The sequence below is a fragment of the Centrocercus urophasianus genome, unplaced genomic scaffold (genome assembly GCF_019232065.1).
Source record: "Centrocercus urophasianus isolate 14NV4802_14NV808 unplaced genomic scaffold, USGS_Curo_1.0 seq_12, whole genome shotgun sequence".
Lineage (NCBI taxonomy): Eukaryota > Metazoa > Chordata > Aves > Galliformes > Phasianidae > Centrocercus > Centrocercus urophasianus.
This window is the reverse complement of record NW_024884364.1, coordinates 8816775-8829825: the sequence shown is the minus strand read 5'-3', so window position 1 is coordinate 8829825 and position 13051 is coordinate 8816775. Positions and strand designations below refer to the sequence as shown.

Below are 13051 nucleotides of genomic sequence, written 5' to 3'. Positions count from 1 at the left end.
AATCATGGTGTTTAGCTAAAGCATTACCAGTAACCTTTGATGCTTTCTTTGAATTTTGTCTCCCTTAGATAAAGAAAGAAACAATCGACCTACTCGAGATGAGGATTATAAAGCTGTGCAGAGAGGGATCTGTGAAGCTGGGACTCTTTTAATAGTTTTACCCACAAGGAAGTGACTTACAGGTTCATTTTACTTCTATCCTGTCTGCAAGTGGTCAATGGTGATTAAGAATTTTGATTTTTCAGAGATAATTGATGCAGAAAGAATGTGCTGTGTAACTTTATTCTGAGGTTCCTTTTAATAATAAAAACAGAAGTTTTATTTGTACTTTTTTATTGGTAGTCTTTTATTGTACAGGCAGTGCAAAAGCGAAGTTAAATGTACATTGCTTTAACCCACAAGATTTACTATTACATACCATTTTTAAGAGCAAAAGTGAGTGTGAAAGTCTTTGTACAATTCAATTCTCAGTTACCTCTTTCTCTCACAGGAGTGGTAAGCTAGTTCTTGCCTTAAAATAGCTTTGGAAATGTCTAAATTTCAGCAATTTGGCAAAAAAAGTATTTTTCTCTCATCTGCTCTACAGCTGGCCAAATCCTATTTTTTGTCATTACATGATAAATTATGTTTAAAGTATCTGTCTAGCAAACTGAGAGTTTATTGTGATTAAACTGTTGTAGTCTTCAAAAAATATTCTACTTTTTGTCCATTGGAGTTGAAAAGAGCTTGTCTGTGGGTGATTCTTCTGTAATTGTGAGTAGAAGGGTGCTTTTATTTTTTTATTTATTTATTGCATGGAAAAAGAAGATGAATAGAGGTAGGCAAATCGTCAGCATCTTGGAAGAATCCAAATGAGACATTTTTAGAATTAATTTCCCTATTGTGCTAAACAATACAAAGCATTTTAGAACTTTAAATTGCTTCTTAATCAATAGCAATGAATGCAGGTTAAGAAAGTTTATTTGGATTTACAAAGTAGTGTTGTATACCCAGCACTCTCAGTCCCTCCAGTCCTCCTCAGTGGCATCCAGTGAACTGGAATAGGTCTTTTCTTTTATCCCATGTCTATTAGCTGGGCAACTATAGAAGTGAAGGGAGAAGAAATGATGAATCTGAGATTACACAAATTCTAGTATAGCTGGCAGTATCCACACAAATGAATAAGACTTAACAAATGCTATTGTACTGTGGGGCAGGAATAAATATATAAGCTTTTGCAGGAAGCATGATCTGGACGTACTGACCAGAGTACACAATCATCTGATTGGTACAAGCTGATCGTGGCAATCCATACACAAATGTGGAAAAGGAGGAAGAGAGAGATCTAGTTAATAAGTAATTCCTAGTCATAATGCAGATCTGAACAAGCAATACAGTTTCCCAACAGTAAAGACTGTATCTCAGCTTAAACACCATCCAGCATAAGTATGTTGTTTCTTCCTCTCACAAGAAGGATATGAAGAATAAGAAGAGTTCTGCTTCACAAGAAGCAGAAGCATGTCCTTCCAGGTGTCCAGATAACAGTGCATTCAAACAACAGAAGCTACCAGCATGGAAGCCTCGACTTACCACGGCATCTGTGCTCTCCACTTTCTTTCTCACGGGAGCGTTTTGCCTTTCTGTGGGAGTCTCCCTCATAGTAGCTGCAAACAGCGTCAGAGAAATCCAGGTCTGTTTGGAGTGGGTGTTTGGTATTATGTTAAGAAAGAGATGGTCTGTATTTGGGGGGAGGGGGAGGAAGAGCATTGAATTTGTGTGCCTTGGTAGAGATGATAGCATTGGCTTTATGTCTTGCGCGCATCCAGCAGCCAGTATTCCTGTGAAAGTTCTCAGAGAGACGGTCACTGATGACAGCCAAGCTCTGAGTGGGTAACTGAGAAATAATTACCACTGGGTGGTAATATCTAAATGTCATTATCTCCTCCTCCTGGTATTTGGCTCTAGGAGATAAATATTTGCTTGGGCAAAATATTAAAGTGCAGGGAGCCCTGATGTTTGAATGCTGTTTCTTGGAAGCAGAATTGGTTAAACCTGCTGCTGTTAACCTGCTCCTCATGGAGCCATTTCTCAGGCACTACATCCAGACTATTGATGTGAACCATAATTCATGTGGGCTTTTGTCAAGCGTTACTTGCAAAGCCAGACCAAGCTGCAGAGGTGTTTGTTTGTCAGCACTCCTTTGCCAAGGAGCCAATTTGGAGGTTCTGCAGCAATCAGAAAACTCTAAAGCAGCTTTTAAGTAGGGATAAAATTTGTGAATGTTCCATTGAGATCAAGTCCTGATTCTCTATATCTCTGTTGATTTTAACAGTTTTGTTATAATCCAGGATCACTTAGAACTGCCCTGAGAGGTCTTGTAGCTAAAACACTAATCTTTTCCTGTGTTCACGTCCTCTAATGCAACGTCTCTGCTTGTTCACTTCTCTGACAGGTTGATTATACAGATAAATGCTCAAATTGTTCAAAACTTCGTGAAAATTCCTCTAATTGGAACAGTGAATGCCTCTGTTCTATTAATTTCACACTAGCAGAACATATGCTGGTAAGTGGATATCAGAAACCAGCCAAGTTGCTTAGTACTTCCTGATAGCTATGTCCATGAATGATAAAATATGCTAAATTTCTTCTGTAGAGCACCTGTCTGAATTTTCTTTTTGCTTTTAGGGACATGAAATACTCAGAATTTTACTATTTTGCATTTGCTATTGGTTTGGGGCTTGTGTTTAAAAATAATCCAGATCAGGATCCCTCTGCCCTTGGACGGGAGATCTTCAAGGAGGAATTGGGGATGGAGGGAGTGGTGTTTGTCTATGGAGGTGATTTCTCTCTCTGAGTCAGTAGAGAACTCTAGCCCTTGGCCTGGAGTTCTTACTGTACTGCTAAACTCTTAAATGAGAAAGAAATCTGAAACTTTGACCACTTGTCATAAGTAAACCATTGCAGTCCTTTTGACAGGGATTACACTGTTGATCTCCAGGGTCCTTGAAACAATTCAAGTCTAGCAGTGGCATTCTGCAATTTCATCTGGGAAAAGTATCCTTCATTTCCTGTCCTGAACTGCTGGCTGTGTTGTAAGGCTGCTAAAGTGCCTTATTCTTCAGAGGGGATCTTACACTTAGTACTGCATAGATGAGGCCTTCATATTATAGTGTGATTAAATTATAAAGTTGCTTTATGTTGCTTCAGTATTAAAGAAGTTGCTAACATTCTCTGAGTAATCCTTCAGATATAGTTACATTTGACATCAGAAGTTTATTTAATTGGATTATGGTTTTTGAATAGATTACTAAACCTCTTTGTTGCTTATATTTGCCTGCTTAACATTCTCTGTTTAATTACAGGACTAAACTTTCCAAAGGACTTAGATAATTGAGTAAAGGCAGTCTTATTTTTTTAAAAATCTGCAGGAATTAAGGCTGGTGGCTCTCTTTTGAAGTTGTTTTGGCATCTTTCTTTTGTAGAAAATGGGCATCCGACTCCATTCAATAATTCATACTCACTGCAGTTTTGGGACCAGTTATTACCATCTTGAGTAAAATACTAATGATGCCTTTTCATTTTAGGTTTCATTTTGTGTTTTAAAGTGTGTTTAATTTCATGCCAAATACAAAAGCTTTCAACTAAAAGGGTAAAGAATAGATAACAAATGACATCTGCTGGAGTAATTAGTTAGAATGTAGTTACCAAGGCGTGAGTATGAATTATTCTCTCTTTCACTCTCTTTTTCAGTAGTTAATAGGACTTTTTGTCTACTTGAGCTCACCTTATTGAAGAGTGGTATTCTTGAATTCTAGGGTGATGTCTTTATGTACTATGGCCTGCAAAACTTCTATCAAAATCACCGTCGATACGTGCTATCAAGAAGTGATGAACAATTGTTGGGTCGAAATGTAGATGTAAGTTTTTTTCTTTCTATTATCAGATCAGTATTTTTACCAGGTGTGTCTGACTACGTGGAGATCTAACTAAGCATGACTGTAAGTGTTTTAAGATGACTCTGGGAAATGATAGGAAGGTTCAGATTTTCAGTGTTGAGTCTCTGCTTCTATGATTGTTAAAGGTGAGTATATAAATAGGTATCGGTCCAATGTTGTGGTTTCCAAACCTGATCTTAAAATGATTATGATTAGCATATGATTAAACATACGCTATCTTTTACAAATAAATTTACAGAAAACATTTCCTTCCAGTCTTCCTTCTAGTTGTCTTAGCCAAAAATCTTTTTATCTGTTGTTTTATTATAAGATTAGGGAATTAAGTTGTGCAAAGTCTTTTGTTATGACATCTGGCTTTGGAGGTGGACAAGAAGCTGGAAAGGTTACATGGTGAAATGGGTCGTCATCATGTAGCATTCTGAAATATGCAATTTAGAAATTTGAATAGGAAGCCAGACAGCATCCCTTGCAGCAATGCATGCACAAGGAAATTGGAGACTGCAGTGATTATGTTAACAGAGGTTTTTAAAATTGTAAATAGAAAATGTGGGGTTTTTTTGCTTGGAAGTAGCATTTCTGTGCACTGTCCTGTCAACAGATATGATGATTGTACCATAATCATCTGTTGTTCTTATTAAATATTTCTTATAACTCTCAAGACATGTTCTCCATGCAACAGTTTCTCCAGGTTTCTGGTCAGCTTGTTTGCATTCAGGTGCAACAGCTTTTGTGCCAATCAATTCAAAGCTTATCCAAGCTATTTGAAAATGTTTCTGTGCTATAACTGGAGGACTTGCAGTTTCTCATGAGCTGGGGCAGAGAAGAGGTGATACGTTGAAGATGGGTTTTTGGTTTTCACGCCGTGCATTCATACATAAAGATTTCCCCATGCCAAAGTAATGTCACTAACTCTATCTGCTGTTCTACGTCACTGAAGTACTGCAGGTCAAAATTATAAAGAAAGAAAAATAAGATATTGTAAGGTAAGTCAGGACTGGATTGGAATACATTTAGTTGCAGCTATATTACAGCAGCAGATCCCCAAATGACTTTTTGTGATCTGGAGTTTGCTGGGCAGCAGTAAAAATTTGGAGATGACGTTAAGTTTGCTTACTGTGATATGGAAGCTGTTCCTCCACTACAGACTCGTTCACCTGAATGTTTCTTGAACGTGACCAGAAGGGACTGGAGACCTCATTATTCATTGACTTTTCAGAAGAAGGAGTGCAAGGAAACCGGCAAATGAAAACCTCAGTTTTTTTGTCTGATCGTTCTGCAGGTTCAGAACTCGTACTGTGCGCCCTTCGCTGCTTACCAAAATGGAACACCAATGGCTCCGTGCGGTGCTATTGCCAACAGCTTGTTCAATGGTTAGTACTTTCTGTGTCTGTTTTACTAATCTCAACTTTAGACTGTGATGTTGTCCCAGTCCAGCTGAGTCCTGATATTGCAAGGTAACTGTTGTTCTTCCACAGTAAGTCTTGTTTGACTCTGGTATTGTGGTGAATGTGTGCTCTGCTTCCTTCACTCTTCAATGTGACTCTGTAACAGGCCTGGGGAACTGAGTCTTGATGAAACAAGAAACAATGCTATACACAACAGATACAGCATACTTCCCTGCTAAAACATCAGAACTCAAATTCTACCTTCCTGCAGCAGCATGCTTAGAAAGAAGCAGCGTGCTCTTGACATTGGTTCAGACCTTCGGATCTGTATGCTTGCATTCTGTTCTTTGAATGCTGGAGGCATCCATAGTCTTACATGAATTGGTTTGATCTTGTATACAGTTTCCTGGAGGGCATAATCTGCCTATTAACACATTCAGATTGAAATCTAGAGGGCAGCTCCTGGCCACAAAGACTAGGTTTCAGATTGGATTTCTGTGGGAAAAAGGAAGGCAAAAACACTTCTATGGACTTCTCCTTCCACCCATTCATCCCTTTTTATGTACCCCCTATCTGTTTTTGGCAGTGCAGCTGCTACCTGCAAGTAGCTGAACCACCTACACCACAAGTCCTCCACCAGTCGACTTGTGAAGTGCAGCTGTAGTAAATTCCAGATCCATTTGATTTTCACCTGTGTGCACACCTGGTCCTCTGGAAATCTGAGCTACTAGGCGGGGCTCAGACCTAGGCCAGCGGAGCTGACTCTGTAGCCCATGTGGATCAGAAGTCCTGGCTACTGGGACAGAATTCTGCAGAGAGTTAGGGATAATAAGAATTTAAAATGCTAAGGGTAAATCTTTCAGAGCCTGCCTTTATATCAGTCCTTAGTACGCAGTGTGGAGCCAGTGGCTGGTGGTGTGGGAGAAGCAGGTGATGTCTGAATTGCCACTCTGCTTGCTCAGTTCTATCCCTCTGCTGTAACAGAGGCTTATTTCCTGCCATAAGAACAGTTTTTAACCCAAGCTAGCAGATAAGGGAACAGCTGAGTAAAAGAAGAGGTGAGCAAACTGCAAGCCCTGCTAATAAGCTAATAACAAACAGCTGGAGATGTAGTGAGAAGAGAGAGTTGGAACCAAATGATCTTTAAGGTCGTTTCCAAGTGTAGTCATTCTATGTTTGTTATTTTTTCTGTTCAGTTGGAAGGTGTTTCGTACTGTTTGTTTTGTTAGTCGTGCTGGTCATTGGAACAACTGTCTTTCACTCAGATGTGTTGCCTCTTGTATTCCCTCCAGATACTATTGATCTTTTTTACAATTTTGACTCATCTGTTATTCAAGTACCACTGCTGAGGACCGGAAACAGTTGGTGGACAGATAAACACGTGAAATTTCGCAATCCAGAATCGCACAATCTCTCTGCTGCATTTGCAGGTAAGAATGGTTCTACCAGCATTCCTTACTTTTCAGTGGCTATCACCTTCCCTCTCTCCCTCCCTGTGTGCAGAGTTTTCCCATTCTGAAAAGGGAATTGCCCCTATGAGAAATAGCCAGTAGTAGAAGCAGCATTGGAGGGGTAAATGAGAGCAAAAGCCAGATTTAGCCAAATTGGTCCTTTATTTTTCCACTGACCATCAAAACAGGGAGAAAGTGGTTTTGTAAGAAACAGTTAATCTGTCCAGAGAAGGCAAGGATGCAGTCTCAATATTTTCTACTGAAAACATCTAAGAAGGAAAAGTGCCACGTCATGTTTCCCTTCTTCTTGCCTTTGCAGATCCATAGGTAATTGTGAGCCAAGTGAGACTTAGTGTCTTGAGTAGTTATTTCCAACAATTGTTTGCTAGGGCTATCTCCTTGTTTAGGTTAAGCCATATTACAGGCTGCCCAGGGAGGGTTGTGGATTGTCCTCTGGGAATATTCAAGCCCTGCCTGGACACTTACCTGTGCAGCCTGCTGTAGGGGGGGCTGCTTTGCAGGAGGTTGAACTTGATGATCTCTGGAGGTCTGTTCCAGCCCCTACAATTCTGTGATATTGAAGTAGGACTAAAAGCACCATGTTCTGGATCAGGACATTGCTGTGCTGGATACAATAGGTATGATACATCTCCCTGCGTCAGGGAGAATGAGTTATCTAAGTAATTTTCATATAGCAAATTCTAAATACCGTAGGCTGTTTATTCATGTTTGAGTTGAGATCCATGGAATCTAAGTGTTACCAAACATATAATTTTGTGGTAATGGACAGTCTTGTCTCTCTCCCTTTTCTCACATTCTGTGTTAGTTGTGAGCAGGCAAAGAAGTTAGTAATTGACCCCTGTTTTTCCTGACAGTATGTCTTTCCTGTTTTGTTTTTCTTTCTTTTTCATAGGAACAGCAAGACCTCCTTACTGGCATAAACCAGTGTATTTGTTAGATGAGGAAGATGAAAGTAATAATGGATATATAAATGAAGACTTCATTATCTGGATGCGAGTATCAGCCTTTGCTACATTCAAAAATCTTTATCGTCGTATCAGCCGGAAAGGGCAGTTTACTGATGGCCTCCCAGCAGGGAATTATACTTTCCATATTTCCTACAGTATCCTTTCATATTATCCAAGGGAATCCTTAACTATTAGGTGGTTGCAATGTGGATGGGATTTCTATAGTAGAATGGCAAAGAAAACAAGTGAAACACTCCAAGCTAAATCATCATGAAAAGACCTGACTGTAAGGGTGATGGCTGTTAGGGTGGAGTTTCTCTAGCCTGTGCAGATGAAATTAAGACTTGTTGCTCATGGCAGCACCCAGCTTTGGATTTGATTTCTGCGGGGAGGTAGTGGGTTTTACAGAGAGGATAAACCTGAAAGATGGAAATCTGAAGAGGTGGCTAAAATGTTCAGTATTTGCCTGGTTGGCTGTGCAGTCACCATGACTGGGGCACAGACGTGCCAGGGGTAATCCTGCCAGTGAGAGCTGTGTGGGATGCCTGTACCAGCAGAGCCCTCTGGTGGATTTCAGCCGTGGGCTGATAAGATTTTTGTGCCAGTTTAAAAAAAAAAAGTGCTCACACACCAAACAGTGTGAAATTTGCTGACTAAAGGCCCCATTTCGTTCACAGGAATTACGGTGACTGTAAATTTCTCTTCAATCTGAACAAAAGCAGTTACGATTTTAAACATTGTAGCTCCACTGAAAGGCTCCCTGTGGGTAGAGAGCATATTACATTAAAGGTGAGCACTATCCCTCACAGAGGATATGTAGAGTGTCGTCATGGTAAGTTTCCCAAATGGTTCACTTTCAAGTGAGTTTTGTTTGCTGCTTAAAAATATTATGGGTCATATCCAGTTAGCCCAGTAGCCATTACATACAGTATGAATCTGAAATTCTTAGTAAAAAATCCTAGAATTTCCTGAATTACACTGAGACTGTATCCAAAATAACTTGGAACTGCTTCTGATGTTTTTGTTGTTGTTGTTGTTGGGTGGGTTTTTTTGTTTGTTTTTGTTTGGTTTTTGTTTTCTGATTAAGATAGCAGAGACTTCTCAGGTCACTTAAAGGAATTTTTGCAGCAAGTACAGATCTCCTGTCTCCTCTGTGTCTTGGGAAGGATTTTGAGTACTACGTTTTCTCCTGGAGGTAATGTAAACTTTGTTAGTGAATCCTTAACATCCTTCTGTCAGACTTCCCTGTTACCAAATTCAAGGGGAAGAAATACGTGATTCTTTCAACCATGGTATGGAGTGGAGGGAGTAACCCATTCCTGGGAATTGCCTATTTGGTTTGTGGTGCAGCAGCAACCCTGACAGGTTTTATCATAACTGCCATCCACTTAAAGCTGAGAAAAAAGAAAACGTATTTTCAGAGACGCTGATGTTCTCTGGATTGCTCAGTGAAAGCAAATGTGTGCTGTGAATGAAGAATGGGCAGCATCTTTCATTCTTTCCCCAATGCTCTGGATTTGCTTTATTAACAGGTTTGGTGAATGTAAGCAAATTGAGGGACAGAGCTTATTCATCATCCAAACCCAAACTTAAGTGAGGCTGCATTATTATTAATGCATTTATGCTCCTAAATTTGTTTCTTAGGAAACTTATATTGAGATGAGTTTCAAAAAACAGATAGCACAGTGGTTTGGAATTGCAAGGACAGCAAAACTATGTGGTACTACTGTTTATCCAGAAGTCAGGGTCTATACTCATTTCTTACTTAGCCCTTTGTTGCTACTGTATTTCTATTGACTAAAATGCAGCTTTGGGTCAGTAAAAAGTGAGATCTTGGTCCAACAAAGAGCTTGAGCTGGTAGAACCTAATGCTTAAGCCCCCTTATTGACCACTTGCATGGGCTGATTGGCTTGGCACAGGCGGTACGAAGCTTTTTCCACTATCCTGGAAAAGCAGACCATTCATTTGTGTATTAGTGTAGGATAATCATCCCAGTTCAGTACTTACAATAGAATACAGATCGTGTTTTAAAAACACGGAGTGTGTTTAAACCCTTTGTTGTGTTGGTTTTATATGAGTACCAAGGCTAGCCCACAGAGCTAGATAGAGGATGTGAAAACATCAATTTATATTAAAAAAAAAAAAAAGTGGTTTACTAGCTTAAAGTAAAGACTCCTTCAGTGCTAACCATTTCAGCAGAACCGTGTAGCTAATGCAGCCTGCCTACTGAAGCCTTCTGTGCAAGACGCTGACTCTCAGTGACATGAAATGTCTGTTCCCCACTCAAGTCCCCATTTCTGTGGTGCAGAAGCTCAAAGTCAGTAGTAAACATAAACCATCAGAAAATCTGACAACTTCATTTTCAGGAAATCAATGCTGTAGCTGGTGAATAGACCATTTTTGTTTTCCATGTTCAAAATTTCAGGTACTTTGAAGCAATTTCCAGAATGCAGGAATGACGCAGAAGAATTTAGGTCAAGAATAGCATACCACCTATGAGTTCTTAAAAACAATTTTTCCCTGGCATAAGTGGAAATAGAATAAAACACTCTTAATGAATTTCTTTGATAAGTACTGTGTGCCTTACCCTCTTCTCCACCAAAAAGCCCACGCCACTGAGATAAGGAAAAAAACAAAGACTAGAGCAAGAGTGTGGCATAGGGAAGCTGTGTGATTCTGTCAAGTCTGGTTTGCTGTTAAAGATGCCTCTGTCTGTCTTTAAAAATGTGTGCAGCTCTTAGGACATGGAACTTAGGCAGATAGACTCTGGTGAATCAGAATGCACTGTTTCTTTCAATGTCTGCTTCTTAATTGTGCCATGAGCACCAGAAAACCATGCTGCCCTGGTTCATAGCCTGGCCTGTCATTACAAGCTTGCTCCACCAATGTCTTATGCTGATTTTCTGGGTTAACACACATCTTGTTCTGTTCATCCTGGTCGGGTCCAGTCCCCTTCATCAGAAAGCTGTGAAAACAGAGTTCCAGGATTTCAAACCACTGCATCTAATCCTGCCAGGGGCTTGGGAGAGCCCTATCCCTGACTGGACTGGACAAGACAGGGCACAAAAGCAGTACGTTTAGCAATGCTTAAGCTCATTATTCTAAATCACTTTTAACAATGAGACATGCTCCTGAACCTTCTTAGTTGCTTTTGAAAATTTAATCCCATACAGCCCTCTGGAAGGCTCTGTTGGTGTTGCTGACAAAGCTGAATCAGGACTTATAGCTCCAAACAGACCACAGGACTCTGTTTTTTCTTTTTTTCTTTTTAATGCTTTTTTCCCCCCCTTTTCTCTCTCTGTGTTCTGTTGTTTGTTTGTTTTTTTTCTCCCTTTCCTTGTTTCTGTTTTTTTAATCCTCTGAGAAACGATATATCATCTGGGTGCTTAAGCCACAGCACAATTGCCATTGGTTCTATTTCTTTATGGAGTATCTGGTAAAAATGTGACTAAACTGAGACTGAATAATGAGGTATGCATTCCAGTGATTGAGTGTCTACAATAAAGAAAAAAGTATTTAGAAAATGCAGTCTCGCAAGCAGCATTGGTGATATGTCTGTTATCTCCCAGAGGTTGGTGCAAGAACCTGGCTCTTCTCTTGAAACGTGATATCTGTCAAGTTCTCCTCAAGGAAACCAGTCTTCAAACCAGTCTTCCTCTGTTATTCTAGAGGTTAATGAAAGTTCTTTTTCACCTTACCACTACTTTAAACACGTCTTCCATCTTTAGTGAATCCTCTGAGTGGTGTCCTTGGCAGCTGCTACTTGAATTCAGGAAGTCACTGCTGTTTGGTCTACTATTAAATGGGGAGGTTGGTGGTCCTGAATGTGGCAGGGGAGTTGGAGATTCATGATCCTTGAGGTCCATTCCAACCCATTCTGTGATTCTGTTACTCTGAACAGCTCTACAGAGCATCCTGTCATTTTGGGTAGTACTGCCTGGTCCACAATAATGGGGATGGCAGCTTTGATGAAGTACTTGCAGCAGATATGTTTGGATGGAATCTGCCTTGCTCAAAAAGACAGAAAATAAAGTTTTAGTACCCTCCCTACCCTGCTTTTTGTGCAGTGTAACCAGTAGTAAGTGAACCTTTTTCTGTGGGATGGTAGCATTTGTGAACTTACTGATTCAATGCATAAACATCCTGGTTTAAGGTTGCTGAATGAAGCTAAGAGCTGTACCTGTTATGTACAAATGAACAGCACCGCTGTGAGTGCTCCATTGCTAAGCCACTCAAGACTTACTGCCATGATCTGTAACATTTTGGCATAGCAAAATCATTAAGTTGTTTGAAGCCTTTTTCTGCAGATGCCAGTGCTTCAGAAAACAGCATAATACCCAAGATTTTTGCTTTTAAAGGAAAATAGTCGTGCTTTTCTCACTACTACTTAAAGCAACAGGCAAATATGCCTGTTTCTTTCCTGAAAAAGAAAGTAGTCTATCAGAAACAGGGCCAAATCACAGTATCACAGAATTGTAGGGGCTGGAAGGGACCTCCAGAGATCGAGTCCAACATCCCAGCAGAATAACTCTCCTACAGCAGGCTGCACAGTTTGCTGGACCCAAATTAATGATATCATAAATGTTCAGTATAGTAATGAGTGGTGTTCTGGTGTGTAATTTTTCCCCATGTGTTCCTGGAGCAGAGGAAGAGACTATTTATTGCCAGCTTTTACTTCTGAGGATGTTTAGTAACTGGGGAATAGGCAAAGAATTCCTGGTGGTATACATAATCTAAATTTATATGGTATGCATGGACTAAAACAGGTGAGCTAAATGGGATGTAAGTTCCTGTTTTGTCTTTAATATAAATGTTTTAATTTGTATTGTAGAAGGTAACAATTACACAGGAAAGCATTTTATCTCCTGAAGTTCTGCAGCTCAGTTGTAACTCTGGCAAAAATATTTTGGGGGTGGAAAGATCCCACTATTTTAAAAGCCTCATGTGCAATTTTTAAATCTCATTTTGAAATTGCAGAGGGGCAATAGAGAGAGCTGTGTTTCAATGTCAGAAATTTTCGTGCTGCTTTTGGTTGCTAACTCTCTTTAGGACTGGATTTCATGAGTGGTGTCTATATCCATAGAGGGAGGCGTAAAACAGAAGTAGGAATTACAGGACATTTCAGGAGTACTTCAGATACAGATTCTTCCAGGACTTTTTCAGCTTTACCATTTCACACGCGTACATCCAGGATCTGTTTGCCATGGCTCGTTTTTCTCTCTAAACACAGATATTTGCTTATCTCATCTGGAAATAAAAGGATGGAGTCTTCATGTGAAACAGATGAGCACGATCGCAGACCTATCGAGTC

At 39.9% G+C, this 13051-nt stretch overlaps 2 protein-coding genes across 4 annotated transcripts in view; both read left to right on the top strand.

Annotated features, from left to right (window-relative positions):
* CMSS1 (cms1 ribosomal small subunit homolog) overlaps positions 1-327 on the top strand; it is a 229784-nt gene extending 229457 nt beyond the window's left edge. For all 3 annotated transcript variants that reach the window (XM_042809998.1, XM_042809999.1, XM_042809997.1), the window contains exon 10: positions 69-327. In XM_042809998.1, coding sequence (XP_042665932.1) covers positions 69-152 — 84 coding nt within the window. In that variant the 3' untranslated portion in view covers positions 153-327. The remainder of the gene's footprint in view (positions 1-68) is intronic.
* Positions 328-902: 575 nt separating this feature from the next.
* Positions 903-11264, top strand: LOC122155791 (cell cycle control protein 50C-like). The gene is made up of 7 exons (XM_042809996.1): positions 903-1669; positions 2432-2542; positions 3795-3896; positions 5215-5305; positions 6613-6750; positions 7685-7894; positions 8979-11264. Exons 1-7 carry the CDS (start codon positions 1457-1459, stop codon positions 9167-9169), a joined length of 1056 nt encoding a protein of 351 aa, XP_042665930.1. The 5' UTR covers positions 903-1456; the 3' UTR covers positions 9170-11264.
* Positions 11265-13051: the final 1787 nt, after the last annotated feature.